Below are 19,674 nucleotides of genomic sequence, written 5' to 3' on the forward strand. Positions count from 1 at the left end.
AGGCTGTCTCATGCCTCCTGGCATGGAGGAGGAACACAAGGGGAGGGTGATGAATGAATAAATAAAATGAATGAATGAATGAATGACTTCTCCAGTCGGCACCCAGGTGCAATGTCCCCGTCTGGGCGGCTCTTCCTCCATACCAGAAGTGACCTGGGCCTCCGTTCACATTGGGAGTCTAAGGAAGGCTCACTGCTGCCCGGTCCACCTTATGTGGCCAGGCTCCCCCACCCTCAGCCCTGCTTCTCCAGCTCTCCAGCTCAGTTCTCCCTGCATCCCAGCGAGGCTGCTCCCTCATGGCGGCCAGATGACTGGACAGATGGGCTGGCAGATGGGTCAGGGGAGATGGAGGAACCTCTGCCCGGTTATTTGAGGGGTTTGGATTTCCCTGCAGGAGGTTCTAGAAACATGGGGGTGGGCTGAGCTAGAGAGGGGAAGGGCAGGGTCCAGTACCACTGCCCAGGGGCCCCATCTGGGACCCACAGAAGCCTCCTTCAGACCCAAGGACAGCTCCCCTCCAAAGAAGGCCCCCCAGGCCTTGCCCCCCAGCCATGCACCTTAGCAGCCTCCCTGTGGTGGGGTTGAGTGTCACCCATCGGTGAGGATGGCCATCCCTTCTTTTAGAACAAAGCCGTATTGAGAAAGGGCCCTCCCAAGGGCCCCTTCTCAGGGAGAAGAGAACCCTACACATCAATATCCAACCATGAGGCCGCCACTCACCCGGGGGCCATTCAAGCCGAGTCTGATATGCAGCAAATGCAACCGAGGCACTGGGTGTTGACGTCTATTTAATGTTACTGAATTTAAAATTAAACAAACAGCCACCTGTGGCCAGCGGTGACTGTGCGGGGCAGCGCCGTTGTAGGACCTGTCCCTCAAGCAGGGTTCTCTGGGCCGACTGTCCCCGCATGGCCCCACCCCCTTCCTGCTGGTGCGGAGCGAGCTGGGCCCAGCAATAGCTGCTCAGGCCCCCTCTCCCTAAGCTCCCTCACTCCCCAAAAACCTCCATCTGAGTACAGACACTATTCTTGTCTTTTATTCCAGCATCTTCCAGAGCTCTGGTATGTACAGACATTATTTATACACATATAATATACACCATATGTACGTATTTATAGAGATTCACACGCCAGCCTCACAGGCTCAGCCACCCTCACGGGCACCCTGCTCGGGCGCTGGGCGGGCCGGGGGTGGGCTCGGCTGAACCAGGCAGCTGTGAGGTTTCGTGTGTTGCTTTTAAAGAGAAGACCATCTCCTTTGGAGGTGTCGTTCCTCCCCCAGATCCTCAGACGCTGCCCCAGGACACGTGGAAAGACTCTCTCCCGCTCTGCCAGGTCCCGAATCCAGGCCTCCGTGTCTGGCTCTGTGTGGGTCTTGAGAGGGGATTCACCCCTCTCTCCCTGAAAGGGGCCTTCGGTAAGGAGGGACCCCGACGGTAGGCTGGGAGCCTGGCTCGGCTGTGGCCGGCCTGCACGGTGCCCCTGGGGGAGGACGGGGTGGCTATAGTGTCAAGGGCACCTGCCAGATGAGGAGGGTGCTGTCTGTCTCCCCGCAGGGGGCCGGCCTTCCGCCAAGGCCAGGGGCGCCACTAAAGTTTCGGTAGCCCTGGCCACCCGAGATGATGGCCACGGAGCAGATCTCCTTGCGGTGGGCATCGCGGGCGCAGGGCCTGCTGCGCACCCAGACATCGGGGTCATCGGCCATCTCGTAGATGGAACCGTCCTCCTCGCTGTGCTCCAGGGCTGCGCCATCGCCGGACACGGGCTCCCGCATGGACAGCAGGTGGCCGGGCAGGTGGGCTGTGGAGCGCAGGCGGTACTGCAGCAGGATGCCCTTCTTGCGGGTCAGCTCGCAGCCCACGTGGCCCTCTGATGTGGGCCCTGGCTCGGGGGGCTGCCCATCTGCCTGGTCCTCCTTGGCCCTGGAGCCCTCAGCCTCCTCCTGGTCGCTTCGCAGGATGTCGGGGGCCAGGATGCTGGTAGCCACAGCCAGGAAGGCCACGGGCCCGCAGTGACCGTTGAGGGAGACCATGCCTTTGCCTGCAGGAAATGGGCCCCAGGAGGCCCAGGGCATCAAGGACAGGCCTCCAACGCTGCCATGTCCTCAGAGGGCTTCCGGTAGCTTCTCTGTTTGGCAACTGCCACCTAGGTGGGCGCCCTCCCCGTGGCCTTGCTCCAGGGAACTGCCCCAAACATGATACCCTCCCCTTGACCCTAACTCACGGCAGCGCCATGGCTGTCACAGTAGAACTGTGCTCCATGGAGCTGCCAGTGGCTGGCTTTTTCAGAAGTAGATCTCCAGCCTTGTCCCCTGAGGTGCCCCTGGGTACTTGAACCTCCAATCTTTCTGTTACCAGCACATGAACCAAGGCAGGGCTTCCTTCTGACAGCACTTGGGGCGACTCTCAGTGGGAAGCTCCCACTGCATGCACCATCCTCAGTCCCTCTGCCTTTCCCAGAGTCCTGCCTCCTCCCAGAATGCCACTCCTTCCACGGGATGCTGTGGCCTCAGAGCCCCGCCCAAGCTCTCCCACAGCAAGTCCCTGTGGGATCCACGCTAGCCAGCAGGTGGGCCCTGCCTCCATGCCCCTTAGCCTCAGGGACAGCTCTCACCACAGCAGGGACCACAGGGACCCCAGCTAGCCTGTCAGCTCCCTACCCACATGACCACCAAATGCCCGGTTTAAAGAAAACAGGGCAGCTTGGGATGCAGGCCTGAAGCATCTCCTTCGGGTGGAGGGGCTCCCACTCTGGCTGGGCTGGTCTAGTCTCAGGGCTTCTCGGCTGACTGGCATTAGGCACGGAGGATTCTGTGTTGGGGTGGGGTCTGCCCTGTGTGTTGCGGTATTCCTGGCCTCCACCCACTGGACATCATTGGAAACCCCTGCTCCAAACTGTGGCATCCAAAGCGATTTCCAGGGGCTGCCAGGGGTTCCCTGGAGGGGAAACTGCCCGGGGAGCAAATCGCTGGTCTGCCTTTGGGCCACTTAGTCTCCTCTGACCCCACACCCTTTGAAGCGGTGAGCCAAGGGCTGTGTGCTGGGGTTCCCCGGGGCTCTCAAAGGGTGTTCCCCTCCCCGAGGCGTCTCTCTTTAATCCCTGCGTCATATCATATGAGTTGACCCAGGATCCCTTCCAGAAGTAGGGGGAGCACCTGTGGTGACTGAGGTCCACCTGGACTCCAGGGGCCGGGGCCCTTGATGCCCACACTGGCCAGAGAGGCCCAGGGATGTCCTTAGCTGCCCACCTCTCACCCTACCCTCTGGTTCTGGGACTCCAGATGCCGGGGCCTGGCTCTCCTGCCCACGGGTAGCCCTTCCTGTAATCATTGCAGACAGAACTACACAGGGCCGCCCATAAGGGGCAGTGCTGTCCCCCTGCCGACTCTATTCCTAGGCCCTGGGTGTGTTTAGATCACTGGGAGGGGGGAGCAGAAGGGGGATGCACTGTTTGTAGGGTTCCTTGTTCAATCCCAGACTACATGGCAGCAAGCACCACTGACCCCATTTGCCAGAGCAGAGGACAGGAGACACCGGAGGGCGAGGGGCAGCGGGGCTGGGACGGCCCAGCCACCTGCCATGATGGAATGCACTGCAGACTGGCCCCTCCCGGAGTCGGGAGGAAAGGTGAGCACCTGGGGGCTCGGGGCTGAGACTCACCTGTGATCTTGGGGATGCCTTCCAGCCGGGGCACTGGCAGCAGGACAATGGCGCCCTGGTCGGTGCCCACCCAGAGCAGGCCCTGGCAGATCAGGAGGCTGGTGACACACAAGTGCTTCTGGCCTGTAGGGAGAGAGGTCAGCGTGAGCAGCCCTGCCCGTCAGAGGGTGGCCATGGGGCAGCAGGAAGCTGGCTGGTTCTCTGGCAAAGGTCTTGGGCCTGTGGAGCTACCTGGGGGACACTGGTTGGCAGAGAGCCCATTCTTGCCTAGGGTCTTACTGTCGGAGCTAACGCAGAGACCCACACAAGCCCCCAAGCCGAGTGTGAGGGTTGGGGGAGGGAGTCTGTAAGGCAGTGAGGCCTAGGCGCTGCCGGAGTTGGCGGTCTGTCAGCAGCCCCCATAAACCTACTACCATCCGGTCGATTACTACTCACAGAGACCCCTCCTAGGGTTTTCAAGACGGCAAATCTTTACAGATGCAGACAGCCTCATCTTTCTCCCCCGGAAGGGCGGGGGCATTTGGACCACCGATGGGGCAGTGAGCAGCCCTGCCGGGTCCCACAGGCTTCAGGGACCTCCAACCTCTCCAAAGGGCCCCTTCAGCCCTGCCTCAACCCTCTGCCCTGCTTTGCAGGAAGTGTGTGTGTGTGTGTGTCTATTCTCCCAGAAAGGAGATTCCTATTTATTCCACATAGCACGGCAAGAGCAATGCCACACTGCATCTCAAGTGGGGCTCTGGGCAGTGGGTCCCAAGCGGGAGTGTGCATCTGGGCCTCTGGTCACTGAGAGGGCTAGGCGAGCGGGGGTCGATGCCCTTGACCTGGTGACTTGAACTCTGTGCACACTGGTGTGGGCCATCCGTCATGCCGGCGTATGCAGCCAAGCAGGGCTGGAGCTACCCAACTCCACAGCACCTAACACCGGGGGATGTGCTTCCCCTGCCTCACTAACAGTCTCAGGAGGCTGCAGTCGCTGGCTACCACCCTGGGGTGCCCTCGGCAGTGCCCACTGCAGTGTGCCAGGCCTGTGAAACATGGCATTGGGCCCCCAAGTGCCCACGGTGTGCCAGTGGTGGCAGAAAGATTCTGCACTGTCCAATTTGGTAGCAAGGGTCATGTGCAGCTACTGAGGGCTTGAACGATGGCCGAAGAAGCTGAAGAACTCTGGCATTCATTCCCCTGAGTTAAAAACTAAACTGCAGCTCCAGGGTGGAGCAGGGCAGCCCAGGAGAGGCACCGTAGGGGCCAAGGACATACACAAAGGCACACGGGACCTGGAGGGTGGACAGGTCCCTGAGTTACATCCTCCCTCTGCTGCCCCAAAGGACAGAGGGGGCTGTCTTGAGGACGGGAAAGCGAGTGACCAGGGGTGGCTGGCCACACAGACCTGAGGCCAGCCCTGGGGGACAGCACATGTGAGGGTCCTATGACGACAGTGAGCCTCCATGGGGCAGCAGACAGGGTGAGATGGCCGGCGGGGGTCCGAGGGAGAGGTCGGATGGGGAGCTTGGTAGGCCAGTAGAAGGTGGGTCCGAGTCTAGGCAGAGGGGTGACGCAACCTGAAGTGTGGACAGCAGTGTGAGGGAGGACTGAGGGGCTGCTGGGGGCAGGGGGTCAGGGGGACTAGGAAGGTGGCCCCTGGATGCCCGGGGCAGGCAGAGGGAGGAGGAGCCACTCGTTTGAAGTACGTTCCAAAGCAGAGCCTGCAGGCTTGGGGACAGGCCACTGTGTAGGGAGGAACTGGGGACGGCTGTGTGGTGTCTTATCTGGGCAGCTGGGCGGGTGGCGGATGGCAGCAGCTTAGGGGTTGAACAGATTGGACAGTTGATGGAGCCAGGCTGTTGCAGTGGGCGGGGAAAGAAAGCGGGAGGGGCACTGCTCTTTGGGGGCAAACGGAGAGCCTGGAGTCTAGCTGGAAGACGGCTGCACCGCAACGTGAATGGTGCGTGGTGGGGTCTGCGGCGGCCTCCGTGTGCACGGTCCTTCTGGAAGGAGGTTCCCCAGGCCTGTCTACCAGGGCACCTCTGGGCGGACTTGAACTACCAGCCTTCCAGCTAACAGCTGAGCATTGAACTTTATGTGCTACCAGGGGCTCCTTGTGTGTATCTGACGCCCATCTGGAAAGGTATCCAATCGCTGGAATAAAGAACAACATAAATTGGGAAAACCTACTTGTCAGTGAGCGAGCGAGCAAGCAGGGAAGAGAGACGGGAAAGGGCTTGGTGTTGACGTCACCTGGCAGCTGGGTGACTGCGGACAAGTCACTTTGGCCGCACGTGCTTGTATAGGCAGCATCTAGCTGTGCATCTGCCGGGCACGGCTCCTCACCTCCGGAGTGTGCCATCAACAAACAGACCGTGGGGACAGGGCTCTGATGACTAGCAGTCCTTGGGGGTCCACTGTGTTAGGGCCGGTTCTTTCATGCACCCACACCAACAACACAGCCAGGAGACTGGGCAGGGTGGATGGTTCCTCTCCGAGCCCCACCTCCTGGTCCAAGGCCCCAGGAGCCCTGAGACGGGCGGGAGACTATCTCCCGGAGCCCCTGCAGCCTCTCAACGCCAGCAGATGGAAGGAGAGCGAGCCCGGCAGGGGGTGAGAGTTTCGAACTTGAGAAATGACCTCATCTGCAGCCTTCACTCGGGCCCTGCCCCCGCCCCCTCCCCCTGAGGAAAAGAGCAAGAATTCACACACTCAGTCCGAGGGAAGATGATGGAGGGGGAAAAAAATTCTAATGGTGGATAAATATTTTATCACAGAGACTTAATGCAGCAGTGTTCAACTCACCCAGGCCATCTATCTGGAGATACACAACTCTAAAAGGCTCAGGCTCCCGGAGAACATTTTATTAATGACCTGTCTAGTTAAGAGGGGGAGGGAGTTTGGGTTAAAAAATGCATTAATACCAGTTGGGAACTCCAGTGGAAAAAAGGGGTCAGGGGAAGGAAGCGTGATAAATCTTTAACACACCCTAAAAAAAAAAAAAAAGAAATCCCACTCTTACAGGAGGAACAAATTTATTACTAATCATGCAATTACTTCATTTGCTGGTGTGGGGAGAGAAAAAAATACTTAAAAGCCTTTAAAAAATACCTCTAATAAAGAACTTAAGGAGCCTGCTTTGTTGTCTTCCATGAAGACAGGAGGGGGGTGGCTTTGAGGTCACCCAGCTCGCTCCAGAAACCCACCCCCCTCCAGCTTAGCTCAGGTTCGGGGGTGGGGGGCAGAGAGGAACTGCGTGTTGTGGATTAAGAAGGTCAAGCCTTGGGGGAGCAAATTCTTGGACCTTCAGAAAACCCACTGCCCCCCCACCCATACACACACACACACACACACACACACACACACACACACAAGAGCCTGAGCCAGATCCCACCTGCCCTGTTCAAGACCCAGCCCCTGGGTGTCCTGACCAGGGTAGAGGCCACCTCCATGGGCTCTGCTGTAGCTGCCCCCCTAGGAAGACCCCACACAAGGGTCAACCAACACAGACGAGCTATGCTGAGAGGTGGGACGCCGTGAAGATGAGGCTGGTTCTGTGACTCCATCACAGATTAAGCCAGAGACCTGTGCGCTGTCCTGGCATGGGCTGCAGGGCGGGGACACTGGGAGCTACAAGGTGGCAGAGCTGGGGCACTAACAGGGTCAGCCTGACTCCAGGGGCCCTGGGCCACCCTATGTGGTGTGAATGGGCTCTGACTCAGATGTAGGCCTCTCGCTGTTTAGACCGGTCCCTGGGTGGGCAAAATGGTCTATGCTCTACCACCACTCAAGGTGAGCTGACTCAGAAACTACCCGTGGGTGCGGTGGAAGACAGGCCTGGGAACGTGCGTCCCTAAAGATGACCACCACACCACCACGAAAGCCCCCCCGTGCAAGTCTACTCTGCAGCATGGGGGTTGCCGCCAGGAGCTGCATTTCATTCTGAGTAACAGGTCTGAGGGTTTGTTTGCTTTCCCGTGCGTAGAAGAGGGAAACTGAGGCACAAGGTGGGTGGTGTAATAGCCCACGGCTGGGCAGCATGTTGGAAGGAGACCTGTGCTTACAGCCTCTGGCTCAAGCCCTGGTTCTGCCTCTGGCTTTGCCAGCAGGGTGGGTTAGGCCACTCATTCGATGACCTCTCTGGGCCTGTAACAGGACCGTCCTGCTCTCAAAGGGTCACTGCCAAGAACAAGGCAGGTCATGGGCATGAAAGAGTGGCTTAAACACTCAGCACAGTCATGGCCCGCAGGTGGGGCTGCCTTTTCTTGTTCTGCCTCGACTGGGGGCTGGACGGGGCCCCCAAGCCTGACACTTATTAATCACAAGCTCACTGCTGCTCCGCTAGCCTCGGCCCTCACCACGGGGTGGGGTGGGGGTGGGGTGGTAAAAAGGCCCGAAAGATTATTCCTTTGTGGTTGTTGTTGTTCCTCTAACTTGAAATAATTTAGCTATCAGCATAAATGTGAAAATAAGTTTGTGATGGAGAGGAGATTTTTATTGTAGCGGAAATGGGTTTAACCTGCATAATGGCTAAATACAATAAAATACACTGCAGTTGAGGCTTAGGAGAGAAGAGGAAAAGGGCCCCCCAACCCCACCCCGGAGTGTGCCCCCTCCAGACGAGCGTTCTACTCTCAGCCTGCACCTTCTGTGCGCCAGGCTGGCTCCGGCGTCCACCTGTCCCCACACCTGACCGCCTCTCCTCCACACAGCCTCCCCACCCCACACCCCGACTCGCAGAGGTGAAGAGACTCACCTGAACCATGCCCACCAGCCAGGACTCCAAACTAAGGCCCACCTGATGTGACTCCTGGGCCCACTGCCTGCGCTGGACAAGCCATGCCACCCTGCCCAGCAAAGCTCAGTTGTGCACCTCTAAAATGGGGGTCATCCCTGCCTCATGGGCTTCAGGGGGGTGGGGTAGGGGGTAGAGTGCTGGAACCCAAGAGGGCTCAGGAGAGGGGTTGGCATCATGACTATGGTCACACTTGCTGTAAGGCTCTTTGGAATCCATCACCCCCTGTGGTCACTTGTGCAGACACAGGGACACTCAGGCTGTGGCCTTCATTCAGGACTAGAAGGAAAGCTTGCAAATCCAGCAGGGTGGGTACCCAGGGCAACCACCCAGCCGCACAGCTAGGCGGAGGGGTCAGGTCTCGGGCTGAGCCCCCCAGGCCCCAGGGTGCTAGCTAGCGCATGTGCCTGCACATGGCCCCAGCCCAGGAATACACCAGGCTGAGGTCCGGCTTGGCGTATGGCTGCGTCCCACCTCCACCTCAGCCCATCTGCCAGGTCCATGTAAGAGTCAGTTTGGGGTCTCCAGCCTGCTGCTCACACTGAATGCCCTTGCCCAGGGCTGTGGCTCTCCCAGCTGTAGTGCCAGCCCTGACAGCAGGGCCAGGATGGGACAGAGCCCCCTTCCTCGCAGTCTCTTAGGGCAAGGGGGCATCCTGGGGAAGGTAAGCTGAGGCCAGCTGGACCCTGTGGACTGGGTGTCTGCCTATACCTCCTGGCAGAGCCCACAGGGCAGTGTCTGGGGCAGCAACAGATGGTGTGGGGCTGGGTGGGGGTGGTCAGTGAGTAAGTCTTAACCCTTGGTCATCAGTCGCATCTACTTCTCCTCCTAAGCAGCTCCTCAGGGGACAACACAGGCCCAAGGGAGGCCACCCTGACCCTCAACCAGCCCCACCACCTGCCACCTGGCCTTTCTTAGTAAGTGCTCTAAAGACAGGGACCCCAGGCTGGCCTGCCCGCCTCCAGCACCCCATTCTGTAGCTGAGTGGAGGCAGAATTGGAGGGTGCTTAATACCAGGGTGGGCCTAACTCGGGGCCTCACTTCTGGAAGCCCAGTCTACTGTGAGGTGAGAGAGGGAGCAAGGTGTTCCATATGAACAGGCCTGGGCCCACCCCACCGCGCCCACTCCCAGAATTCACTTTTCCTGCTGGCTGAAGGCCGTGTGACGGCCCACCGGACCGCAGCAGGGGCCCCCCAGTGGAAGCCCCTCCCTCCACCTCTGACCCTCAGCAGCCTCACCTGGCTGAGGCAGGTGTGCCCCCCACCCCCACCCCCACGTGTTGGTCCTCAGCCGCAGCCTCACCTGGCAGGAGGAAGGTGGTCCTGGTGGCGATGTTGATCTCCTGCAGGTGCTCCAGGGTCTCCGTGTGGAAGAGACGGATGGAGGAGCCGGAAGAGAAGGCCATCCAGACCCCGCTGCCCGCCTTCACCATGTGGGTCACACTGACTGCCTCGTCCTGGTGCGCCTCGAAGCTTTGCTGTGGCACGGGAGGTGGGGGGGGTGTCAGTGCAGGGCCAGGCCTGCTGGCAGAGCCCACTCTGGACAAGCCCTGCTCCCCCAGGGAATGGTTGGTTCCAGGTTCTTCTGGGGCATTACTAACTGGATGTGGGCCTGGATCCTGGCTAGGAGGAATTAGGTGGGGGGTGTTGGGAAATACTTAACAAGCAGGGGCATGGGGGGCAGGGGGGGGGGCAAAGGAATTCCTGGTTTGTAGCATCTGCCAGGTTCCACTGTGTAAACGTCCCTTATCCTAACAAGGCCATGAGGATATCTGACGGGGGCACTGATGGTTCCGTAGAGGAACTCTCGCCAGCAGGGCTTGGGACCCGGGCTCAGTTCCCTCCCAGCCTGTGCATCTCAAGAGCAGCGACTAGCCGCCTGTGTATCACTAGGCTGCTAGCAGGGCAGGCATTTCAGACCAGGACAGGCCAGGAAGAGAGGGCTGGCCATGGGCCTCTGCAGTCAGGAGATGAAAACCTCTGCGTCACACCAGACCAGGCCCCAAGCCATCGTGGCGATGGCACAGGGATAGGCCACGCGCTGTCACATGGTGCGTGGGGTCGCCAGGAAGTCAGGGGTCCCCTCCATGGCAGCTAACAACGAAGTGACATCAGTGAACAGAGAGGGGCAGGGGACACGAGCAGACTCTTTGTAGCCTGCCCCGCCACCTGTGTGGGGAAAGATAGGGCCCAAATCCCCGGGAGGAGACGTGGAAGTGTACGGATCAGCTCTACAGCCAGGGAGGGCACCCACAGGACCCCTGGGAGAGGGCGGTGGGCAGTGCCAGCCAAAGCCTGTCTTTCTCGAGGGGAGGCAGCCAATAACGTCCCGACAAACGGAGCAGTGAGCAGTGCCAGGCGGATTGCCAATGGGGATGGTGGGAAGCGCCTTTTCCCTGAGAGGAGTGGGAGGGATGAGGCCCTCTGGGATAACCCAATCCCCGCTGGGTGGCTTCAAAACACTCGCGGATGGAAAGATTCTATTACGTTTCATTCCACGTCCCCACAAACTTTCTCAAGCCCCCTCGCACACTGAAAGGAGACGAGGCGGTACAAGGGTTAAGTGTTAGGCTGCCGACCTGAAGGTTGGTGGTTCGAACCCACACGGTGGCACCTGGAAGAAAGGGCTAACAACCTGCTCCCATACAGATGACAGCCCAGAAAACCCTATGGAAATCAACAACAGCCATGTATCGTTCTGACCTTAAAAAAGAAGCAGCAAGATAAAAACATCAAGCAAATAAACTCTTGTTTCTTAAGACGAGAGAGGGTGCACGTGGTCAGGAGAGAGCCCACGTTCTTGAACTCAGCATCCCAGGCCCAGTCCTGTTCCAACTCCTGCCTCCACTCCATGCCAGCCACAGCGTGGGCCTGGGTTGATGCTTCAGACCCTGTGGCCCTGCCCTGCCCTGCCCTCATGGTGACCTCTGCCTGCACCCTTTGCCACCATCGTCTCCCGAGGAACAGCTCCCAGTCTCTGCAGACTCCGGCTCAAGGAAATGTCCCTCTTCGGCTTGACTTGCCACCCCTCCTGCAAGCCTCCACAGTCTCGCCTGGCGGCATCTACCACTTTGTGCTTCCTGCTGCACTTTAGCCTTCTGCACTAGACTTGGCCTCCGAGGATGGGGCTGGCACCTTAGAGCCCCAGCCGCCCCTCTGCTCGGAATGGTGCACACTAAAACCTGGACAAGGAACAGGTGGGTGGGCACATGGATCCCATCAATGACAGTCAGCCATCACAACAGGCGACCCAAACGCACACTGGGAACCACCTCCATGCCCAGCCCCCGGGACTGTCAAGTCACCCTGGTACCCACGGATGGCCTGCCCACAGCCATGCCAAACTGTCTAGCATAACGCCACAGTTCACACCACACCCCTCTCAACAGGCACAAGGCGAGAACCGAGGCAGGGCCCATCTGCAGCCAGCTGATCAACACGAGGGCCTGTCCCACAGCCACTGGGAGAGCAAGCGTCCTGAGACACACTACCACACACATGCCCCTTGAGCATCACGCTTCCTGAAATAAGCGTGGTACAACAGGACAAACAGCACAAGGGCTCCCTTAGACCCAGTAGCAAATAGAGAAACCAGAGAGCATTGGTGTCACCAGGAGTGGGAAAGAGGGCGAGAGGTGCAGGGGTTTTCCCTCGGGACCACCGAGTTTATCAACAGTTGCAGAATCATTGAGTAGGGGATAGTGCCAAAGGTTGTAACAACATGAAGAATGGGATTGGTATCGGCAAATTAAGCATGTGGAGGTGGCTGTGTCAGTGAAGATTTTGTGCATATTGTCACCGTAATGGAGATTAACATAAAATACAGCTACCATGCCTCCAGAGATTGTGGATGGACACGGAGAAATGGGGGTGTGAGTACTGAACACAAACAGCAGCTGAGCAGTCCCGTCAGATGGGGAGCAGGAGGAGGAGCAGGGCTGGGCGGGTCCTTTGTCCTGAGGACTGTCCCAGGGCAGGCCGGGCAAGTCTCTTCCTTCCCAGGACTGTGCTTCATATGAACAGTGTGTCTGAGTGGTGTAAGCCCAAGACCACGAGAAGGCTTTGGCTGGAATGGGTGGTTGGAATCAGAGCAGCTGTGAAATCTCATTTGCCCCCAATCGCCACAGGCCTGGGCCCGTTTCCCTGCTCGTGACAGGTGGCCAGGATGTAGGGAGCAGGGCAGGGCAGGTGCAGCACTGGCCACAGAAGCCCTGGGGGCACAACAGAGAAGGGGATCACCAGGGGCCTGCTCCACTTACTCCTGCAGTGACAGCTACCCAGGGAAAATCTGGGGTGTCACTGTACACAGAGAGGAAAGGTCTGAGAGGTGAGCAAATGTGAACACCCTGGAGCAGGCACGAGCTGGAGCCACTGCAGGGTCAGTGTCAGCGGCACACGTCGGAGCAGATGAAGACGAGTTTCCATTTTCTTCTCGTGCTGGGCGGGGTTGAGCTGATGGTGGCCATGGAGCAGGTGGCTCAGTTCCTGGTACGGCTCAGAGGGCCTAGGGTGGGACTCACAGGGAGATGCCCTAGTAACAAGATGCCATTCCGGGCCCCAGACACCTGGAAGGTGATTCTGCAGACCAGCCTGGGCCCGCTCAATCTAGCTTCAACCCCACGAGCTTGTGCGCGGAGCTAAGGCAGGCGGAGGCTCGGGCATGTCCACGGGGAGCTAAGCTCAAGAACTCCGCGCTCCTCCCCGGTTCCCTGCGTGATTGGGGGTTCTAGAGAACATGGGATCCAGTGGCGGATGGCCCAGCTGTGTGACCAAAAGGGGGCACTGAACGGTGTGGCAGCGTGGAGGGCATGGTCCGAAGAGGGGGCAAGGATGAGGAAGGGGTGTGGCCATGTGGTGGGCGTGGTCCACAGAGGGGCAAGGCTGAGGAAGGGGGGTGGCCATGTGGAGGGTGTGGTCCAAGGAGGGGGTAAAGCTGAGGAAAGGGTGTGGCCATGTGGAGGGCGTGGTCCAAGGAGGGTTAAGGCTGAGGGAAGGGGTGTGGCCATGTGGAGGGCGTGGTCCGAGGAGGGTTAAGGCTGGGGGAAGGGGTGTGGCCATGTGGAGGGCGTGGTTTAAGGGGGCAAGGTTGAGAGATGTGGCCATGTGGAGGGTGTGGTCCAAGGAGGGGGTAAAGCTGAGGAAAGGGTGTGGCCATGTGGAGGGCGTGGTCTGAGGAGGGTTAAGGCTGAGGGAAGGGGTGTGGCCATACTGAGGGCGTGGCAGACGGAGGGGGCAAGGCTGAGGGAAGGGGTGTGGTCCACAGCAGAGGAGGGACACGGGCTGGAGCCACAGCTTCCCAGCTTCCCCGCCCTGAGGCCAGGCCACTCTGGGACGGTTGGTTCCACCAAGCGGCCCACTCCTTAGGGGAAGGACCCCCCAAGAGCAGAAGCGGCCGCTCCCCCTCAGACAAATTCTCCACGTCAGGACGTCATCCTCCTCAAACCAGGGCCCCCGGGCAGGGAGAGGGCCTCCTCTGACAGAGGCTGTTCTCTTTCCTCCGCACCCCCACCCCACCCCAACGGGGACCAGTTCCCAGGGGGCTAAGGCAGAGAGCCTTCAGGATTTGGGGAGTGGGCACCTCAGGGCTGCCCTGGCCTCTGGCTGGGACGGTGCCCACTAGGGAGGCAGCAACCCCGAGGCAGAAGTGGACACTGAAGCCTGCGGTGGGTCCACGTGGGAGGCCAGGCCGCGTGTCTGTCAGTGAAGGAGGACGTGCTGCAGGACGCTGGGCCGGTTTCCGGAACCTACCCCCGGAATCCATCAACAGAAAACCGAAGGCCCACACCAGCGGGGTAGATCCACAACCAATCACGAGGGCGGCGCACGATGGGGGCGGGGGTCACCGAAAGTCAGACGCTGACCCACAGGCGTCCAACAACAAAAACGATGCCGAGCCCAGAGACAGAAAGCCAGGGGTCCTACCCGCACGCACGCGAGCACAGCAGCAGCAGCGAGGCATGTGCGGCCTCCCGCGCACACAGTGAGCCTCCTAACTCCCGCCTCTGAAAAGCCAAACGAGGTGGAAGCAGTGAAGCCTGGGAAGATGGAGCGCTGTACCTGAACCAGCAGTCCGCCCACCGCCCAGCCCGCTGCTGCCAGAATTCAATTAAAAGGGAAGCTGGCAACAGAAACCCAGGCTCATTTCTCCAGGGGCCTCGAAAGCCCGTCTCTGGGCCCAGAAGGGTTTACCGCAGGCAGCGTGTGCCAGCCTGGGGGACGTCGGGTGGGTGGGGTGGTGGGGAAAGGGCTGGGGTGGGAGTGAAGGGCAGCAGCACCTGCCCAGAGCCTGCCTGAGCCCCTCAGCCTGGCAGGACCTCTGGGATCCTGAGCGCAGAAATGCTCAAAGGAGCCAGGGGCCGCACCCACTTGCCTCAAGAGGAGACTGCCAACTCATCAAAGGCCCTGTCCCTCCCATTCACCATCCTTGACCAGGCCTGCCTTCCAGGCCTCACCTGGGACCATGCCAAACCCAGGCTGGTCATGAGGGCCCAGAGGTGGGACTGCCTTGCTTCAAAAAGGTCTCCATGCCCCTCATCCCCTTGCCCACCTCCAAGGTGATGCTCCCTCCCTCGGTCCTGGGGCCCTGTGGTCCAGGCTGGGCCCAGTGAAAGTATTATTCCAGCCCAGTGAGGGTCAAACCCAGCCCACCGGCCTGGTGTTACTGAGACACAGTGCCACCCACAGAGGAAGAACCCACCCAGGTCGGGCACTTGGACTGGACAGCCGTGAGGGTCTGTGTGGAAGGGCTGAGTGGACTGTGGTTAAGCCCTGAACTCTACCTAGGAGGGCCGGTGACACTGGAAGGCTTTGTTGTGACTGGCAAGTGCTCCTGACACGGAGAGCCAGGTTTCCACGGGAGCGAGGAGGCAAGTGTTTGGGGTGGGGGCAGCCACCAGTGGCAGGCCCTTCGGGTGTGGCCCCTCGCTCTGTGCTCTCACAGCACTGGAAGCAGTGGCACCTGGTGGCGGTGGGCACGCCTGGATCTCCCTCTCCAGAAGCCATTCCCTACTCACGGAGGCCACCAGGAGAAATGGCTGAGGGGGCAGAGAGATTCGGGGAACCTGGCCCTCTCACGATTCCAGAAGCAGCGATGTACTCAGGGGGCGGCTGGGAGGAGTCCGGAGGAGCCAGGGATCTGCACAGAGCCCTTCTGCCTGCCCCCCGCAGGCACATCTTGAGCATCACACAGAACATAATGATGGCGGCCCTGATTACAGCCTGCTGAATTGGGTGAAACTGTGAGCGTGGAGTGATAGTGATAAAGCGGGGGGAAGGGAGGGGGTGGGGCCCCTTCCCACAGAATGACAGCTAATAAATGTGGACAGGATGACAGGATCAGACAGCCGTAATTTGCAATCCCGCCACCCGCCTGTCAGTGTGTTCGTTCCGCCGTGGTGGCTCTCTTGTTGCTGTGAAGCTGAAAGCTACACCTTAGGGGACAACGGGGTCCCCTATGATGAACAGGTATCGGCAGAGCTTCCAGCCCAGGACAGACGTGCAAGTTCTGGGGATCTACTTCCGGACAGGTAGCCGAGGGACGCCTCACGGACTGCTGCAGGCCACAGTCTGACACCGTGAAGGGAGGGCAAGACCCCAGGTGGAAGGCACGGCACTAGAGACGCAGGCCTGGGGTAGGCTGGAGCATGACAGCGGAAGCACCCTCACATTGACGATCATCATGATGGTCTGCCAGCTTTCCCGCGGCTTTACTTTTTTCAAAATGACGTTTGCGGGGGTAGTTTTTTTTAAGATGCTGGTAGTTGGAGCCGAGGGCTAGGTCTGACCCCACTCCACCATCTCCCCTCTGGGTGGCTCTGCCAGGGACTCGGCCTTCTCCCTTCCCTTGAAAGGGGGTGGAGTCCCCGCTTTCTGGGGTACGAGGCTTCAGTGGGCAGTGCCCACACACGGAGTGCTCAGGACGTGCTGGCCAGCTCTGGGAGTAGTCCAGAGCAGCTGGCATGACACCCAGGGGCCCCAGTCTCTCCCCACAGCCTCTCACAGCCCTGCTGCCAGCTCCTGCCCAGAAGGTTCCAGGTGAGTGATCCTGCCCCAAATAGTGCTGACACAGCCCAGCCTCCAGCCCTACAATATTTATATGACGCTTCTCTGCGCGGTTCCCATAAATTCCCAGGGCGAACAGCGCAGCGCTCAAAGTCATTAGAGCTGAGATGACGTGGAGGAGCTGGGAAGCAGCACCAGGCGGCGGGTCCTCCAGGACTGAGGTGGGGGCAGGAAGGTGGCAGAGCTCAGAGTCCTTGGCACCTACTATGCGCTGGGCTCGGCAGTGTGGAGCTGGGCACCCTATCTCAGAGAGGCCTTTCTGGAAGCAGAGAGAACCACCCAGGGAAAGCCAGTTAGACAGGAGCAGGGCCTCACGCAGACTCCAGGTTCAAGTCTCTGAGATGTAGCCCCACCACCCCCAGCACCGAGCAGTGTGTGAGGGTATAGAGATCCCCACCCCTCTATGAGACAAAAGCACTGGCTGAACCAGACCAGTCAATTCTGCCCCCTGGGGACCCAATGTGTGTCAGGGGGTGCTGTGCCGCGTGCTGTTCGGTGGCTGATCTCCCGAGAAGTGGGGTGCCAGGCCTTTCTTCCAAGGCACCTGGGGTGGTTTACAGGTGCCAACTTTCCTGTGAGTAGCTCAACACTAAACATCTGCACCCCCAAGGGGCCCCTGGACACCATCAGCCAGCCTCACCTGACAGGCAGTAGCCAGCTTTGGTGAGTGGGAGTGCTCTGTCGGCCAGCAAAGGGAACAGGGCTCAAACTCTAAGCTGCTGCAAGGGCCAGCAGAGAGGCAGGCTCTACAGAGCAATGACCACAGCAACTCCCTTACCTGACTCTCTCACCGCGCTCTACGGCACAGGGAATGAACGAGAGGCTGTCTCCCTGCTCACAAAGCAGGAGGAGCCGCAATTCCAATCTCAGGTGACCAACTCGCCCATTTGCTTAGGACTGGTGGTGCTGTGGCTGTAGGCACAGGGCTGCTAACTGCAAGGTCAGTGAGTGAAAGACAAGGCTGTCTGCTCCAATAAAGATGTACAGCCTCAGCAACCTATATAGGGTCGCTCTGAGTCAGAACCGCCTTGATGGCAGTGATCAAGAACCTGGTCTGACCACTGAAAGCCCTGCCTTCCAGGGAAACTCCTCAGTCCTGGGCACACGGGGGTGGCTGGTCACCCTCATACAACCCCAACCCACCTTCTGTCTCTGAGCTGCCTCTCGGCAGCTCCCTCTGCTACTACGACTCCTTGCCTTCTAGGTCTGGCCTGGTGGGGGCCAGGGACCCCGTGTCTCAGGGAGACCTGCTCCTGCAACCCCAATGCTGAGAGAGCGTGAACGTCGACTTCTCCCCAGCACATCTGCTTGTGTCTCTGGGCCTCAGTTGACTCACCTGCAAAGTGGAGCTTTGGTTAGTCCTACCTAAGGAGAAACGTCCACAGGGGCTGGGCCCCCAGCCCAGGGCCCTCGCATGAGCTGAGAGGGACGGGGATGGGTGGAAGGCTATCCCTGCCATCTCCACAACAGATGGCCCGCTATCCACTTAGAGTACGTTGTGTCCAAACACTGACGTCTCTGGTGCCCTCTTGGAGAAAGACGGCCAGCAGATTTCTGCCAACGTCTCAAAAGCGGCTGTAACCGCCCTGAACAGTTAGCTCCATGCACTTAGCTCCTCCGCTGTAAGCAGTGAGCAGGGGGCACAGACACGGGCCAACCACAGCACACAGGCACGGCTGGGGATCTGTGGGGGGGTGGGGGCAGGGGACATGCCATGACCACACCGGCGACTTTCTGCCTCTATTAAAAAAAAAAAAAACACCGCCGTCAAGCCGCTGCCGACTCACAGCCACCCTCCAGGATGGGGGAGAACTAACGGCCCCTGTGGGCTTCGGAGACTGTAACTCAGCGGGAGTAGAAAGCCTCATCTCTCTCCTAGGGAGAGGCTGGTGGTTTCGAACTGCTGTCCTTGAAGCTAGCAGCCCAAAGCATAACCACTATGCCACCAGGGCTCCTTTTGCCTTTACCAGTGGGACGAAATCAAAGCCTGTCAGTGTGTCTGGGCATCCTGGGGGGGCGAGGAGAACCTCCAAGCGTGAGCACTGCTATCCCCTCATTCTCACTCGCTGCCATGGAGTCCACGCGGACTCCTCGCGACCCCCACGGGTTTCTGAGACTGGACCTGTTTACGGACGTAGAAAGCCCAGGCTTAGAGCGGCTGGTGGTTTCAAACTGCCGACCGTGCAGATCGCAAGCCAACGAGTAACCACTAATCTGTCAGGGCGGATTAACCCGTCTAATTTCCTTTTGTTTTCTTAATGAGAGCCTAGCATTTTCTCTCCCACATCACCACCCACTGAGGGAGGGCCCACCGTTTCCCGGCCACCTGGGACCACAAGCAGGTATCAGGGCTGACCTAGTAGACGGGGGCTGCCTAGTGCCTCCTGCTGCCCCGGCCAGAAAAGCAGGTGCTGATCTCCCCATACCTGTGGGTTTCTGGTCACTAAGAGCAAGTGCTTGGGACACCCCCAACCCCCAGGAGCAAGGTGTGGGCAGACAGGGAACACAGGTACCAGGGGAAGTGCAGGCCAGACAGGAGCAGGTACCAGCACTTGCTGCTGCTGAAATGGCCTTGCCTTACTGCAAGAGAGGCAAAGACTGGGACCACACGTTCATTCGTCAAACCCTCGTGGAGTCTTCCTGCCTGCCAAGCCCTGGGGACACGGTGGGGATGGGGACCCCTGAGACCCCTGCTCCGACCCTGTGGTGTGCGAGTGGTGGAGCCTGGAACCCAGAGTGAAGGGCGCTCAGAGTAGGAGGCAAAGGGCAGCGAGCAGGAAGGCTGGCTGGGAGAAGAAAGGGAGCGGAAGTCTGAGAGCTCAGCCAGGTTCTGTCCAGCAGCAGGACTGGGCAGGGGGTGCCAGGCAGAAGACCTGCAGGAGCAAAGCCTCAGCGGCCTGACAGTGCTGGGACAGAGCCTGCAAGGAACCGGGACCACCCGAGAGAGAGTGGAGGTGGGAAGTCCCGCGGGAAGACAGCCCAAATCCAGACTGAGCAGGTGTTGACTTTGGGCCACAGCAGCCTGGGCACTTCTGAAGCAGGCTCAGGTGTGATCACTTGGTTCTGGAAAGATCGGCCAGCAGCCGGGCTTCCGCATGAGTCTCCGGAAATGTTCAAAATCACCCCTGTGGCTGCTGGCCTTGCTGCACTGCTATGGGGGGACAAGGCAGGGTAACAC

The 19,674-nt window shown here is 59.5% G+C and overlaps 1 protein-coding gene across 1 annotated transcript in view; it reads right to left on the bottom strand.

Annotated features, from left to right (window-relative positions):
- Positions 1 to 1,014: 1,014 nt before the first annotated feature.
- Positions 1,015 to 19,674, bottom strand: part of ARHGEF10L (Rho guanine nucleotide exchange factor 10 like) — a 160,968-nt gene continuing 142,308 nt past the window's right edge. The window contains exons 26-29 of the mRNA XM_045298944.1: positions 11,764 to 11,785; positions 9,739 to 9,956; positions 3,659 to 3,781; positions 1,015 to 2,039 (exon numbers count right to left, since the gene is read on the bottom strand). Of these exons, the coding sequence (XP_045154879.1) occupies positions 1,501 to 2,039; positions 3,659 to 3,781; positions 9,739 to 9,956; positions 11,764 to 11,785 (902 nt within the window). The 3' untranslated portion in view covers positions 1,015 to 1,500. The remainder of the gene's footprint in view (positions 2,040 to 3,658; positions 3,782 to 9,738; positions 9,957 to 11,763; positions 11,786 to 19,674) is intronic.

Source organism: Echinops telfairi, unplaced genomic scaffold (genome assembly GCF_000313985.2).
Source record: "Echinops telfairi isolate 266 unplaced genomic scaffold, ASM31398v2 ScPeMD7_7457;HRSCAF=8495, whole genome shotgun sequence".
NCBI classification, from domain to species: domain Eukaryota; kingdom Metazoa; phylum Chordata; class Mammalia; order Afrosoricida; family Tenrecidae; genus Echinops; species Echinops telfairi.